This window comes from Raphanus sativus, chromosome 3 (assembly GCF_000801105.2).
Source record: "Raphanus sativus cultivar WK10039 chromosome 3, ASM80110v3, whole genome shotgun sequence".
NCBI lineage: Eukaryota > Viridiplantae > Streptophyta > Magnoliopsida > Brassicales > Brassicaceae > Raphanus > Raphanus sativus.
In genome coordinates this window covers 4864025-4879815 of record NC_079513.1, presented here as the reverse complement: position 1 = coordinate 4879815, position 15791 = coordinate 4864025, and the positions used below count along the sequence as shown (strand labels likewise).

Sequence of the window (15791 nt, the reverse complement as noted above, 5' to 3'; positions counted from 1 at the left end):
GAGGCACTTATCGGTGGACTTGGATATGAATCGATTTAATGCTGCGATTCGTCCAGTCAATCTCTGTACCCTCTGGTTGTCTTAGATGACGACATTTCTAGGAAGGTTGCTATCTGCTGCGGGTTGGCTTCAATGCCTCTTTCGGTTACGAGATAGCCTAGGAACTCGCCTGAGGGTACCCCGAAGGTACATTTAGTGGGATTGAGCTTCATATCGTATTTGTTGAGGATATCGAAGCATTCCCTTAAGTGGGAGATATGGTCTTCTCCAGCTGAGGATTTGACTAGCATATCGTCGATATAGACCTCCATAGTTTTTCCGAGTTGCCCAGCGAACATCTTGTTTACTAGCCTCTGATAGGTAGCTCATGCGTTCTTTAATCCGAATGGCATAACCTTGTAACAATAGGTTCCTCGTTCGGTTATGAATGCAGTTTTCTCCTGGTCTTCAGGATCCATCATGATTTGGTTGTATCCTGAGAAGGCATCCATGAAGGATAGGAGTCGATGGCCAGCTGTTGCTTCAACCAGGCGGTCGATGTGAGGTAACGAGAAGCTGTCTTTAGGACAAGCCTTGTTTATGTCGGTGAAATCTACACAGATTCTCCATTTCCCGTTTTTCTTCTTTACAACTACCGGGTTAGCTAACCAGTCAGGGTAGTGTACCTCTCGAATGGACCCAGCTTTCGTAAGTCGGTCAACCTCGTCGTTAACAGCTTGGGCCTTTTCGAGGCCTAGCTTGCGACACTTTTGTTTGATCGGTTTGAAAGTGGGGTCTACTTTTAGTTTATGGGTGGTGACGTTCGGATCTATGCCTTTCATGTCATTGGTGGACCATGCAAAGGTTTTGACATTGCTTTTCAGGAAGTCGATGAGCTCTTTTTTTGTCTCAAGAGGTAGCTCAGATCCGATGCTCACCTGTCTTTCAGGATTTGAGTCGTCAATGCAAACTTTTTCGGTGAGGTTCTTAGGGGGACCTCGAGTATTTTGTTGCATTTCGCGACCCTCATGGATCTGTAATTGCTATTGGGGGACTTTTTGAGGATTTTGAATCCTCCCAAGTAGCAGATCCTGGATATATTCTGGCTACCGTGTACGGTAGTTATTCCTTCAGATGTTGGGAATTTCACACATTGATGATAAGTCGAGGCTACTGCCTTCATTTTGTGGATCCAAGGTCTTCCCAATATCGCATGGAACGGGGAAGGTCTGTCGATGACTACTAAGTTGGTCATTTTCATTACTCTGCCAGCTATGATTGGGAGCTTGATAGTCCCCAATGAAGTAGCTGTCTCTCCGGAGAAGCCTACGAGATTAGCTTTTTGGCCGATAATTTCGTAGTCGTCTATTTCCATCCCTTTTAGGGTGTTGTAGAAAATAAGGTCAACAGAGCTTCCTGTGTCTATCATAAGTTTAGGGACCTCGTATCCTGCGATGTTCAGGGTGACGATCAGCGCGTCATCGTGAGGTCTGTCAAGGTTTGAGGTCTCGCTTTCCCAGAAAGAAATCTTGGTATTGGACTCGAGGTTAGGAGGCTTAGGTCCAGTGTTAGACACAGCCTTCCGTACGTGATTCTTAATGGAGTTGACGGAGTCTTGACATATATCTGATCCTCCAAGGATACAGTCCACCCTCGAGTCGGGGCTCGATTGAGGGGACGGTTTGCTCAAGAGAGCTTCGACTTGTAAACTTTTTCCTTGTGGGAATTTTCCATGGATCATATCGACTCTTTTCTTGGGAGCTGGAGGTGGCGAATCGGTCTCCTTCTCAGGTGACCTCTCGCGCTTTGGAGAAGTGTCTCTAGGACCTCTTTTCTGATAAGATGGTGGCTTTTTAAGGTCCACTCCCTTTATTTCTCCGGCTGCGAATTTAGCTGCCAGTTGTCGTTGGAGGTCCCAACATTCCTCCGTTGAGTGCCTTTCTCGATCATGATAAGAGCAATGTTTGTTTTTATCAAAGCCTTTTGACCTGGGAGTTTTGTTTGCTGCGGCGACAGGTTTCTCTTCCTTGTCTTCCTCAATTGCATAGGAATGTTCTCCCTGAGTTTGGTTGTTTCGGAGGTTCCCCCTTTTATGAGGTCCCTTTGCCTCAGAGGATTCACCTTTCGAGTGATTCTGGGGTTTCTTGTGGAGTTTATCCAGTGCAGCTGTCTCCTCCTCCAAAGTAATGTATCTGGTGGCTTTATGAAGAGCATCATCGATAGTTGGAGGAGTATTGAGTGTTAGCTCCGACCAGAACTTCGATTTATAGAACAGACCTCTCCTAAGAGCCTCGATGGCGACTAGGTCGTTGGGATTCGAGAGCTTAGTTCTTACTGCCCTGAATTTCTCGATGTAGACTCGTAGTGAGTCCCCCATTCCTTGTCTGACCTTCCAAAGGTCGGCCTCAGAGGCTTGCTTCAGGATATGGGTCGAGTACTGCTTCATGAAGGCACCAGTTAACTGATCGAAACTATCTATCGAGGCTGGTTCGAGACCAGAGAACCACTCAAGGGCTGTTCCGACCAAGTTTTCGGCGAATGTCCTGCAGTAACCTGCTTCACATTCTTCCTGTGTAAAATGGGCTTTCACGATAGCCAACCGGAAAGCTCTCAAATAGCCCTTTGGGTCAGAGGTCCCATCATACTCGGGAATTCTGATTTTTTGGGTATCTCTTATGTAGGAGCTGGCAATTCTGTCAGTGAATGGAGTTCCACGGGTTTCTTCGATCAAGCTATCGATTTCGAGAGCTGAGCTCGTAGCTTTATGGACTTGAGCTCCCAATTTTTGGAGAGCTGCGTGTGTTCGTTCCATATATCTACGGATAGCTTCAGGTCCCTCTAAGGGAAGGACATTTGGGTCGTTATTAGGTACCCGACGGGCAGGTTCCTGACGGAATCGTGTTGGCTCATCCTCCCATGTAGTTGGTGGGCTAAGTCGCTCACCAGCTCTTGGGTTATCGGAGTCTACCCTTTGATACCCGTCCCCATTTGGGGTTGAGCTTCTGGTTTGATAAACCGAAGCTGATGTTCTGCCCCCGGATGGGAAGGATACTCCTACTCCAGACCTAAAATCAGGCGGCGGAGGAGGTAAGCGAGTGCTCCGGTCAGCGACCTGACTGGGTGTGGAACTGGTTGTCGCTACGTTACTTCCCATAGCACTGGTGATAGGTGGGTTAAACACGGGAGCTGTCCCAGTATGAGGTGTCTGGAAAGCAGATCCACGTCCTTCCGGAGCAGTGCTATCAGGAGAAAAGTCTAAACGTCCTCGGGGGAATGAGGGATCGGTCAATCGATCTCGGAAGGTGACCCCGGGAGCTTGACGTTGCGGTGGTTGGGTTGTTGTGTTTAGAGATCTAGTTATCTCTTCGAATCGTTGCTGACGAACAGCTAGCTGATGCATCGTACGCTCACTTTCCTGAGCTTTATCTACTAATTGCATCATCATCTGACGAATCTCAGAGAGCTGAGCCTCCGTTTGATTCGGAGTGGCTTGCTGCTGAGGATTCTCGGTGACCGGAAGCCCAGGGGCGGTTCCACTTGATGATCTCGGGTTAGTAGCTCCGGTTGCAGTCTGGCTCGTTCGAGCGCTAGCCGGAGGCTGTTGCCCGGATCGGTGGTCGCCGTGTCGAGGCTCCGTGGTCACGAGACTAGAGCCTCCATCGTTCGGTGAGCCATCGCTCTGAATCGGGAGGTTAAGGTCAGACGGATTTGTTGTCTGATCGGTAGGATTCATCCTCAAGTTAGGGTAAGGGATTCGATTGTTTCTTCCCCACAGACGGCGCCAATTGTGAGGGATTAAACTCACCTCCTGATTTTAGGTCAGGTTATAGTTTAGGAAAGGATTAGGGAAAGATAATCGTGGGCTGAATCCCGTAATAACTTGTTGAATGAACTTCGATTTGTATTGATAATGTGGTAAAAGAATGGTTACAAAAGATGTTTCTTTTGATGATTACAAAGATAACAAAATGTTTAAGAGATGATGTGAATAATCATGAAAGTGAATAAGGGTTGAATGAATTTCGTCCTTAGTCCTCGACCTTCTCTTTAAGTAGCCTTGGACTTCCTTTGATTGTCTTCAACTGATCTCCGAGATCCTCTCTGTTTATTGAGGAATCCGCAACAGCTTCCCCTTTGACCGGGTCCTGTGCTCCTTCTGTTGTGATATGAGCTTCCTCTTCATCGAGACCTCTTCGAAGATTGCCTTTAGCTTCCAGCCTCCGGCTCCGTAGTAAACCTTAGCTCAGGTCGCCGATACGCGTTGGGCTTTATCTCAACCCAATGCTCGTTTTGGTTCTATCGTTAGCTAATGGGCCATATTTGCGCCCAACAAAGAGCACATTAAGCGTGGAAGTTTCCAGGTAGGGAACGTGGTTGTTGAACCAGAAGAAGGTTGTGCTTGATCGGCACACAAAACTAAAAGGGGGAGATTGTTGATGTAAAGATGTCCGCCCTGAAGTAGTCGCTGACGTAGTTGCTGAAGCAGACGTCGTAGTGAGTGGTGAAGACCATGTGGAGTCGAGATGCTGAGCTGGAGTCGTGTAGACTTGGAGAGCAAGGGAGTATCTTGAAGAAAAGGCAAAGAGGAATAAACTTGGGGAGCAAGTTTATGACTTAAAGGAAGAGGAATAAGTGCATTCCAAGAAAAGGAAAGTTGCACTTATTGATATGGAAGATGTCCATATTGTGGTTCCTTGGAGACTAGGGTTTCGGGAACGTGGAGAACTATATAAGATAGCTATGGGTCGTCTGTAGAGAGACAGAGACACAGAGGCTGATCTTATAGAAAGAGAGAAGCGCTTGGAAGTGTTCTGGGTCGTGCTGAAGAAGGGGCTGAAGTACTTGACGGTAGAGAGACATAAGCGGATAGCTTAGGAATTGTTTAGTGGCGTCTGTTAGGGTGTAACACTAGACGTGTAAAGCTGATTAAGCAGAACTTGTAATAGGGTTTACAAGGCGATTCTAATAAAGCTATTGGTGTGTGCTTGTGTATTTTGTCTCTCTGATTTACCTTCTACAGTACTATTGTTTGTGTCGTTTTTGCACTTACACCAAGCAATCCCAATATTACATTTAGTGAAGCCCATAGATGGTTCTTCCCCATGAATCGTGAAGAGAAGCAATAACCCTTGAGTCGCCTCTTGCTTCTTCAAAAGACTTGGAGACAATCAAAGATGGGGAAGATCTGCTCTTGTCAAATGAAAGAGCATTCCGAGTTTTCCACAAATTCCTTATAACCCAAGGGGAACGCTTTGAGTTTACCTTGTTCCAACATCGGTTTCTTATGCCAGCTTCTTAGTACTGTTAGATAGTTTGCTCTCTTCTTCCTGTTTTGTGACATTTAAATAGGCTCACATTATACTTCATTGTGTGTATAAAGGCTGGTTTAGCTCTTGGGAATCTCAGGTCAATGAAAGATCTGTATGATTTCAAGACTTTGTCAGTGTGTTGTTTCTCATTGGATCGATCTCCATATTCCATGCACTGGTAAAGAGAAATAGACCATATGAACGAAGACTGAAGAATCAGAAATAGTAATATAGACAGTGTTGAGCAACAGCTTCAAGGTGTTTATGAGCTCGAGCTAAAGAAGAAGATCGCTTCCTAAACATCACGGACCTTATACAACCACTAACCTTGGCTGTGATTATCACTTTGACGTGGATTCGAAATGTGTTCTCTGTAGTTTCTCATTTCCTTTGTCGTAAGTGTTTTTGTCTATAGCTAACTTACTGAATCTTGATTCCAAGATTCGCTTTGTATATTGCATCTTGATCAGAGATCCGACTCTGCAGCCTATTGGCTTATCTAGTAGATTATGTGATTGCTTGAAGACATTCTATGACCTATAGATGAATAATTATCTTAGGGGCTGTTTGTTTCACCATTTGTCATTTCCATTCAGATGATTCATTTATATGATCTATCTAGATGATCCATTCAGATTTTTGTACATGTTTGTTTGTTCATCTAGATATCTCATCTAGATGAATCATCTAAATGAATCATATGTTTGTTTCTTTATTTTTATTTTCATTCAAATGAGTTTATTAAACAAATTACCAAAATATTCTTGTGTTAGTTTAATCATATGGTTATAATTATTTTTAACTATATTACATTTAATTATTTAGTTTAATATATTTACATTAGAATTATTTCAAAAATTAACAAATTTTTTTTGTGGTTTGGGCGGGAAAACAAGATTTTTCGGTTTTAAAGGACAAACACATTTTTTGATTTTGGTGTAAAAATACAAATTTTTGATTTTAGCGGAAAACACGTTTTTGCGGTAACGATATTTTTCAGTTTGGCGGGAAAACGAGATTTTTCGGTTTTAATGGAAAAATAAGATTATGTTTAGGGTTTATAATTTATGAATTATATTAAGGGCATAATAGACATTATACCATTTTGAATGAACCATCTCCATTCAAATGATCCAAATTGGTTCATTTGAATGGACTTTAAAATTAAGCCTAGATTTCCAAAAGTCATCCGAATGATCCATTTGAATGAGTTGCACGTTTAGTGTCTAAACAAACAAAACTATCATCTTCATCCAAATGGCTCATCTAGATGAAGAAACAAACATGCCCTTATTCTCTGGACTGAAGACTGAGTACATAGCAAAGAAGAAGACGAGGGATTATACACAAACTTGAAACTAAAGCTGGGAATTTGATTCATTATCCGCGGTTCCCGCCCCGTTTGACCCGCCGCGGGGCGGGTGCGGGTCGAGTGATTTGAAATAAATTGTTCGCGGGTGCGGGTGCGGGTCGAGTGATTTTAACACGGGGCGGGTGCGGGTCGACCGAATTTAAACTGCGGGTACCCGTCAACCCGCAAAATTAAAAAAAAAATTTATTTTTAAAATATGATTTTTTAATAAAAATTATGTTTTTTTATAAAAAAAATAATAAAAAGTACGAATATTTTTAAAAATTTAATTAAAATATATTATTTATATTGTTTTTTAAAAAATATTAATAAAATAATTATTTTTATTATTTTTTATATTACCCGCGGGTCCCGCAGGTTACCCGCTAATTTATGCGGGTCGGGACAGGTCTTACATTTTTTAGATACGGGTCAAGCGGGTCAAATTTTTGAATTGCAAAAATGAGTCGATCCGCAGCAGGGCGGGGCGGGTCGGGTTGGGGCGGGTCGACCCGCGAACCCAGCACTACTTGAAACTAACATTCAAGAATCATTTTGTGTTAAGATGCTATATTTCTCGATATGGACTGACAATTAGAGAAACAAGCTCATCTCATGCAAAACAGTTATGTGCTTATGAACTTTCAAGGCCTTTAGCAACTGATAATGGTATTAAAAAGTAGTCACAAATTAAATTGAAATGCCCACATAAAAAATAACATCTTACACCACAGTGACTAAATGATATCAGCAAAATAATGTTTTTTTTTTCAAGATGTGTTTTAATCCATTTTCATTGTTTAGACAACAATCCATAACCATTTTCTTAGTTTCATAATGCAAATACTTAAGTTTTTCTTTATTGAAACTTCATGAAGGCAGAGAATAATGAAGCAAAAAAAATCCATACTAAAAACAAAATTTAGAAAGTTGCACATTCTCATCTACAATAAAGTAAAATAACAAAACCAAAACACAAGAGAGCTGGAAGATTCAGTTTTTTTCCTTTTAGGGGTCCTCATTTCTCAAATTCCAAAACATATATTAGTTTGGTTTGTCAACAGGCTCAGCAGTGCTAGTTTCCTCAACCCCAAAAGCATCAGCTATATTGAAGTTCAAGTTCTTCATCATGGTTCTGCTCCTTCCAACTCCATCTCCTTTCTTCATCATAGCAGTAAACTCTGAGAAATCAATCCTCCCATCCTACACAAAACCAAACCAAACATCGTTTTTGCATCAGCTTTAAAGACACAAACTCACTAATAAACAAGACAACATCATGAAGACTTTGTTCTTACATTGTCAAGATCAATCTCCTTGATCATGTCATCAAGAGGAGTGTCACAGAGACCAAACTCAGTGCAGGCTTGTTGAAGCTCATCAATGGTTATGTAACCACTACCGTCTTTATCAAAGTATGAAAAGGCAACGACCAGATTCTCCTCTCTCTCCATCTTGTTCATATGTAGTGTCGCTGCTAGAAATTCACCATAGTCTATCGTCCCACTGTTATCTATATCCGCCTGCCAAACACACCAGTTCATGCCTCGTGAGAACCTATTACAACATCTTTTGAGTGGTGACATTATAAGAGAGAGCTTACCGCATCCATAAGAGACTTGATTTCCGACTCCATTAGTTCAGATCCGACTCTCTTCAGACCAGCTTTAAGCTCCTCAAAGGTGATTGTTCCACTATTGTCTGTATCTATCATCTTGAAGAGTTCCTTAAGACCACCAATTTCTTCCTCCGACAGTCTCTCAGCGATTACCTAACCAATGTGAGATTGGAATATTAAAGAAAGAGCAAAAAAAAAATGAACTACTTTCTTAGTTTTTACCCGCAAGGCCATTTTCTTAATCTTGTTCATTTGTGAGAACTGCTTTAGTCGTGACAAGACTGCTGGATCAAGAGGCTTGTCTGGTGCAGCCTGCTCATCAACGATCCACGGGTGACCTAATAAATCATCATTAGTGTAAAAAAATCAATTCTCACACCTTATAGGAGGAACCAACAAACGAAACACAATCATTACAAATAGCTTAGCTTACACAATGCTTCATGAGCAGAGATGCGTTTCTTGGGGCTCCTGTCAAGCATTTTGTAAATCAAATCTTTGGCACCTTCGGAGATAGTCGGCCACGGGTCAGATTTGAAATCTAACTTCCCTTGCAAAATCTGTCTAAAGATTCCTGACTCAGTTTCTGCAAAGCAAATGAGAACATAAGAGGCATAAATCACACAAGTAATGTAGCAACGAAAGTACTGCCTTTTAATTAACTTACCTGCCCAGAAAGGAGGAACACCACTTAGTAAGATGTAGAGGATAACACCAGCACTCCACACATCTATCTCTGGTCCATAACATTTTTTAAGAACCTCAGGTGCAACGTAATACGGACTTCCCACTACATCATACAGATACTGCCCTGAACAGCAAAACAACACAATCATAGTCTCTCGTTAGGCAGTGAAATAGGGTCTAAAGGCATTGCTGCATAAGCAAATGTTACACATTTTAATTAATGAATGGGATTCAATTATTATCTCAACTAAAAGTCAAAAGTAAATAAATGTTTCCTAAGCAATAATGCTCAAGCAGTAAAGTTGAATTGACCCATTCAACAAAGATCCGATCTTTATCAACTTTTCTGGATCGAGAACCCAAATAAGCACATGTTTCACATCTGAAATGATGAAAGCTTTTTTTTTGCTACAATGGATTCACATAATCTTAGCTAAGTTTCAAAAAGATTTGTTCAAAGAAAACAAGATTGCTAATCAAGAAGCAATCAATGAACAAACCAATACAAACCCATCAAGCAAAACCAGATAGCAAATCAAGAAACCATTTTTGGATCAAGAAACGAAAAAGGACATATCATGAAAAGTGCATCAAGAAGCAATCAATCAATCAATCAAGAAACAATTAAGCATAACCAGATTATAACCAAGAAAGCAAATCAAGAAACCATTTTTTGGATCAAGAAACAAACAATACATCAAGAAGCAATCAATCAATCAAGAAACCATTATAAGAAACAAACCTGGCTTGTAGAAGACAGACAAACCAAAATCGGTAGCCTTAAGCTTAGCATCATCACGAGGACTATCAAACAAGAAATTCTCAGGCTTGAGATCTCTATGCATCACACCAAGCGAATGACACGCCTCCACGACGCCAAGAATCGTCTTAATCAGCTTAGCAGCCTCCCGCTCGCTGAAATGCCCTTTGGACACGATCCGATCAAAGAGCTCTCCGCCTTCGCAGACCTCCATGACAATGTGGACGAAGACGGAGTCCTCGTACGTCCCCTTGATCCGGACCACGTTGGGGTGCTCGGAGAGATGGTGCATGATCTGAATCTCGCGCCAGACATCCTCGTAGTCCTCGCGGCAAACGAGCTTGCGCTTGGGGATGGATTTGCAGGCGTAGTTGGCGGATGAGGACTTCTCCGTGCAGAGGTAGGTCGTGCCGAATTGGCCTTGGCCTAGCTTTTTGCCGAGGAGGTAGTGGTCTCGTAGTCTTGGTGTTTCGTATGGGAGGACGCTGCTTGATGGTCGTCTAGAGCTTGGTTTGTTCTCCATTTTTCTTTTTTTTTTTTAATTAATTGATTTTTGAGAGATGGATGAAGGAGAGGAAAGGAAGACGATGACTTTGTTTTTGTTTTTAAGAGTGGAAGAGGAGAGGAGGGAGACACCACCCTTCATTCTTCTCCATGTGCTGACTCGTCTTTATGCAATTATTATATTATTATCCCCGTGACCATTCACATTTTACATTTGGGTTGGGACTGGGGAGGGGTAGGGACGGGCCATTTATGCAACTATTTACTACTATTAATAGCTAAAGAGATGTGAAGACAATTGTAACCATATTTGATATTAATCTTTATATATAAGGGGGGGTGTATTCAACTGAGAGTTTCAGGTGATTTGTATTAAAATGACAAATCTACTGTTATTCAAACATGAATTTTAAAAACTCATTTAAAATCCACTGTTATTGAACTTGACATTTCGTAAAGTACTCTAAAATTCACTGTTATTGAAAATATTTTAAGTTGTGGAATTTTAAAGTTTTGAGGTGATTTTAGGGTGTTTGGGTGGAGTTTCTTAGTTAAAAAAAATAAAACTCAAATCCCATTGTTTTAGGTGATATTCTAGAGTAGTTTAACAAAAATCACCTAAATCTCTGCAACTTATTAAAATCATCTAAAACTCCATTAAAAATCAAATCACATCAAATACTAAATTGAATACATCCCCCTAAAAGAAGTTTTTCATCTCTCCTGGGGTGTCCACGTAAGCATCCACGTCATTAATTCGAACGCTGACGGGACGACACGTCACCTCCAGACGAAACCCTGCGTTTCATTAAACTGATTGTCGTAGTGGGTTTCTGTGTTTTGTGCATCATCTATTACATATTGTCATGGGCTTTATGTTTGTTTTGCCTGATGGGCTCAAAATTTGTCACTCTCCTCTCCTGTAACCTAGCTGCACGACTTTTTTTTTCTCTTCATCTTTGGGGCGGCGACGCATGACGTCTGAGCTCCCTCTCCATGACTGAAACGTCTGGCGTTGAAACTTCGCCATTACTTCAATTGATTCCATCGCCCATTACGATGTATTCAATGCGTCTGTCATTTTTCCTAGACGGTGTGTAATCTGTTGATATAAATATGTGATTTCCCATCTCGAATTCATCATCTCTATCTCTTTTGCTAAACAGAATCGTGTTGTTATGGCTAATATAAGAGTTTTTTTCCCTGACTTGAGGTCTGGCCGGTGCTCTTCCGGGATGATGTACTCCCTCTCCGGTCGCCTTTCCGAAAACACAGGCTCTGGGCTTATAACGTGAAAATTCATGACTGCCATGTTTATTAAAACAGTAACGTTTTCTAAACAGCAAAGACTCTAAACATTCAAACATGGTAATCAGTTATTTAAGGAGCATAGAATATAAACATAGCACCGGGATCTATTGACACATATTTGCCACACATGGTTGCCGGTTCCATCTACAGTCTGACCAATTTTTATGGATCCTATAGCAAGAAAACATTCCGGGTTGCTGAACCAGACGTGACCATCACGGTCTCATGGAACTCTGTTCTCTTCCCTATCAAGGACAGTTCGGTTCAGATTCCTGCAGACCGGTTCCGGTTCTATGGATATGCTGAGTTTGAAGCGGCCTGTGACCTGAAGATGGATCTTCATGGTAAGCTCTTTTTGTAATTTATGGTTGTATATGTTTGATTCTTGCGGTCTTGGTTGTATAATATATAGGCTATTAACTATGTTTTCTCCTCTTGCAGATTTTGTTGGCCACATGAAGCTGGTGAATGGCAAGCCTCTGAGTGAAGGTATGGTGCTTGATGAGGCCGAGATAGCTTCTACGCGACGTATCTTGCTTCACGTTCAAACCCATGGGTACGTTATTATCATAATTTTTTAACACCAATTTATGGTTGCAGTATTTTATACAAACGTTTATAGTCAAACCAATTTAGTTATCTCTAGACAAAACCTTAAGCAATAAAAATATAAGCTTGACTTTCTAATGTGCTGTATAATGACAAAATAAGATAGTATAAGTTATACAAGCAATTATAATAAAATTCGTTTACAAGTTGACTATAAAAATTGCGTATAAGTATAACTGTATAAGCTTGACTTTCTAATGTGTGAATTCTATTCGTCATGTCCCAAATTGTTTTTATACAAATTTTGTTCATAAATTTTTATCATAATTTTTTTCCAATCATAACTATTCTACGTGGGTTCCTCTATGTTGCAGTGGTCCTGTGATGAAGCTCTGCCTATGGGACAAGGCTGCTATGGATTTCTGCCTGAAGTTCAAAGCGCATGGAAACACTCCGAGTGTTATTTTGGTGACTACTCTAAACCCAAAGCGACTTGGAGATAACAATTATCAGAAATTTTCTTTTGAAATATAGATGTTAGTAGGATCCCTGACAAACGTAGTTGAGTCACATTAGGGGTTGAGAATGATTTTTCACTTTTTTCCAAATTATTGAGACTTGGCTTTTTCTGGTTATGCTCCAGGCGCTTTTACTCTCAGCTCCCTATATCCTTCTCGTGTGTTTTTTGACCGGGATGTTCAACCAACCAGAGATTATCTGATTTGGTATGTATTTCTTTGTCAAATATTCATTTTAAAAACTTTGTCTTACTTAGTTATTTGTCTACTATCTTTGACAGGTTGAGTTCAAACATGGATGTTGCTACCACGGTCAATGCCGATATTGTCAGCAAGGCTGAGAAAGCTACTATTGAGGAACTATTCTCATACATGAAGCAGGGAGAAGCAAAGGTACAGCATCTCATACTTTAAACACATACTAGGTTGAAACCTGCGCGGGGTGAGAACTAAAAATAAGAAAATATAGTTACATTTTACATTAAAATCTAAGCTTTAGTTTATATGCGATTGACAAAAAACAATTTTACATGTTCATTTAGATTTTAATGTAATAGTCCTACAATTTGGTATTTTGCAATTACTGATTTATAATTATGTGCTAAACAAATACTAATTTTTAATTTGTAACATGAATTATAATGAAATATAATTTAAAATATAATAGTGCATTACATATTTTAATATTAGTCAAACTATACATGTCATATACTAAACCTAGAAAGATGAAATTTTAGAACTAAAATGATCGTGGGCCCAATGTAATTTTTGAACCTGATGGGCTTCATATCATTCACCTGGAATAAGCGATGGGCTTCATAAAGAAAGTGGGGAGGTCGATAGGGTCTCACCGTGCTATCCTGGAGAAATCACGATTCTCACATATCTCGGTTAAAAAAATAGGGATTAGGGTTCTCAAAGTTCTTCAATCGAGAGAGCATAAATATTCACTGTACTCTCAACGATTACTCCAGGTTAATAATATTCTTCTTTGTTTGTCTTCTTTTGTTTCAATTCTTATTTTGATTCTCTTTGGTTTGGTTTTCTGTTGCTACCATACTACTTACAATAAATAAACAGATTTTCATTAATCGTTTAATTTCTTTACAGATCTGATAATACAGTTAGAAATATTCTCACCACTATAAGAGTTTGAGAAGAGAATACAGTTAACTAATAACAGAGGTGGAAAAACGAAGAAATGCGCGGATTGAAATACTAAAACAGAGGTTATATATAAACTTGTACCTAAATTTCAATCTTCTTGGTAACTATATTAATAAGGGGTTTTCCACTATTGCTGTGATATAAATTTCCTACAGATTGAATTACACAACGCTTTAGGTGGTATCAGCCACAACGATCTATGTGCTTGACGGTTCTGCATCGCAGCATACTTATTGGTGGTCAGTCATTCTTACAGGTACTAATGAAACTCAAAAACGAATCACATGTACTTCACTCATCAGCGCATGGTAATATAGTTAGCTGTAGAAGAAAAGGTAGGGACCATACTAAGTATGAGTTTGTGATAGAACTCACTATTAAAAAATTATAAATACCCTTATTATAATGATAATTAAACGACTAAAAGAGCAAACAATAAGATTGAGTAAACGGTGAATCTTGTTTTCACACATCTTTACTGGTGAAAAAAACTTAACTCAAGGAAATAGTAAATGATAAGATAAAGTAAAAATGTTTGATAGAAAAAAACAATAAACTGGTGAAAGTAGTAGATAAATTGTAATAAAAAGAAATAAACAGTTGAAAAAGCTCGAAGATGTCTTCAGAAAGCTGTGTTTGGAATCCTGATAAGAAAAAATGAAATTAAGAAGAAAATAAATTTAAATTGATTTGATAAGTTTCAAAATAAATAGATAATTTAAAATATATGGTCATTACCTCTTCACTCAAAAGTAGTACTGAAATAAATTATAAATGCACAGAGAACATTGTAATTAGATTTCGTTTAATGTAGCATTCAGAATTTCTTCTTCCCCCGCGTAACACCTTCATCAACCGTGTGTTAACAACTGGCTAACCAATTATTTCTTAACGGAACCATGAATCTTGTCCCCCTATATAAACAAAAAAAATCATTAAACTCAACTTAGTAAATATATAACATGTTAATACATATAGAACAATAGACACATAAAATGAAGCTTACAGTTGAATCGACCAAGACCATTTCGATACTTTCTCCACCAGCAATGAGTATTGTTTCCAAAGGCGAATAACCTTAACCCTAATCCTAAGAATGGAAATTTTTGGCTTCAAATCGGAAATCATATGAAAACCTGCCATTGTAAATGCTAAGAAATGAGCCCGAGTGTTTACAGATGATAGTTACTTAGAATGCATGTTTGATGTAGGTGTAGAATATATAGTACAACCGTAGATGTTTAGTAATGAATGAATATTATACGATAGTCAATTAGGTGAATCTTGGGTTTCACTATAGAAAGTGAAAATAATTGATCCGATCACATAACCCTAATTATGGCAAGATGTTATAAATAATTGTAGTCAATGTTTTCATTTATAAACATTGCTTGATTGACACATAATGATTTAATTCATATATAATTTCGGGATAACCATTAGATTAGAATATAGAAAGTTTTTAAATAACTTGCCCAATCATAAGGGGTCCATATCACACAAATATATACATAATAATGTAACATAATAAACTCCGAGTGTAAATAGAATTAAATTCGAAACTATATTAGTTCTTCATTTGTTTAAATGAAATTATAAATTAATGATTTAACTATGAGTGTGTGAATTGGTGTGTACACCTGCAAGTAAATATTAGATTATGATAGGCAAAATCTGTCATATCGATGACTGATCTTTTAACAAAATATATAGAAAGTGAAAATAATGCAGTAAATTTCGTATGCAAATCATTGAAAAACGAATCATCTTAGTTCTTAATTCACTCACTATTTAATATTTGACTTGGTTTAGTTTCTATATGCAAAACAAATTTGCAAAATCTTCGTAAAGATAATTTCAAAAAATGGAAAGTGGAAAGGAAATCGATTAATCAAATTCGATTTCGAAAAAAAAAGATCATAATTCACTCTCTATTTAATATGAGTCATAATTTGATTGCCATATGAGTAATAATTCGATTTCCATTGCCAAAAAAAGAAGCTCTTTCCACTCTCTATTTAATATGCGTCATAATTCG

General features: G+C 39.1%; 2 protein-coding genes across 2 annotated transcripts; one reads left to right on the top strand and one right to left on the bottom strand.

The window, feature by feature from the left end:
* Positions 1–7525: 7525 nt before the first annotated feature.
* Positions 7526–10362, bottom strand: LOC108847858 (calcium-dependent protein kinase 11). The gene is made up of 7 exons (XM_018621218.2): positions 9687–10362; positions 8925–9068; positions 8691–8843; positions 8480–8595; positions 8243–8410; positions 7938–8162; positions 7526–7842 (listed from the first exon to the last, which is right to left on the bottom strand). Exons 1-7 carry the CDS (start codon positions 10225–10227, stop codon positions 7684–7686), a joined length of 1506 nt encoding a protein of 501 aa, XP_018476720.1. The 5' UTR covers positions 10228–10362; the 3' UTR covers positions 7526–7683.
* A 1278-nt stretch (positions 10363–11640) lies between these two features.
* Positions 11641–12602, top strand: LOC108846947 (uncharacterized). Its single transcript, XM_057006213.1, has 3 exons — positions 11641–11863; positions 11961–12075; positions 12443–12602. Exons 1-3 carry the CDS (start codon positions 11647–11649, stop codon positions 12600–12602), a joined length of 492 nt encoding a protein of 163 aa, XP_056862193.1. The 5' UTR covers positions 11641–11646.
* Positions 12603–15791: the final 3189 nt, after the last annotated feature.

Excerpts from the sequence above, each read along its gene's own strand:
- LOC108847858 (XM_018621218.2), bottom strand. The coding sequence starts at position 10,227 with ATGGAGAACAAACCAAGCTCTAGACGACCATCAAGCAGCGTCCTCCCA. Across the intron at positions 8,844-8,924 it reads TGTTCCTCCTTTCTGGGCAG|AAACTGAGTCAGGAATCTTT; the intron begins GTAAGTTAATTA and ends TTTGCTTTGCAG. Across the intron at positions 8,596-8,690 it reads CTCTGCTCATGAAGCATTGT|GTCACCCGTGGATCGTTGAT; the intron begins GTAAGCTAAGCT and ends ATGATTTATTAG.
- LOC108846947 (XM_057006213.1), top strand. The coding sequence starts at position 11,647 with ATGGTTGCCGGTTCCATCTACAGTCTGACCAATTTTTATGGATCCTAT. Across the intron at positions 11,864-11,960 it reads CCTGAAGATGGATCTTCATG|ATTTTGTTGGCCACATGAAG; the intron begins GTAAGCTCTTTT and ends CTCCTCTTGCAG. Across the intron at positions 12,076-12,442 it reads CTTCACGTTCAAACCCATGG|TGGTCCTGTGATGAAGCTCT; the intron begins GTACGTTATTAT and ends TCTATGTTGCAG.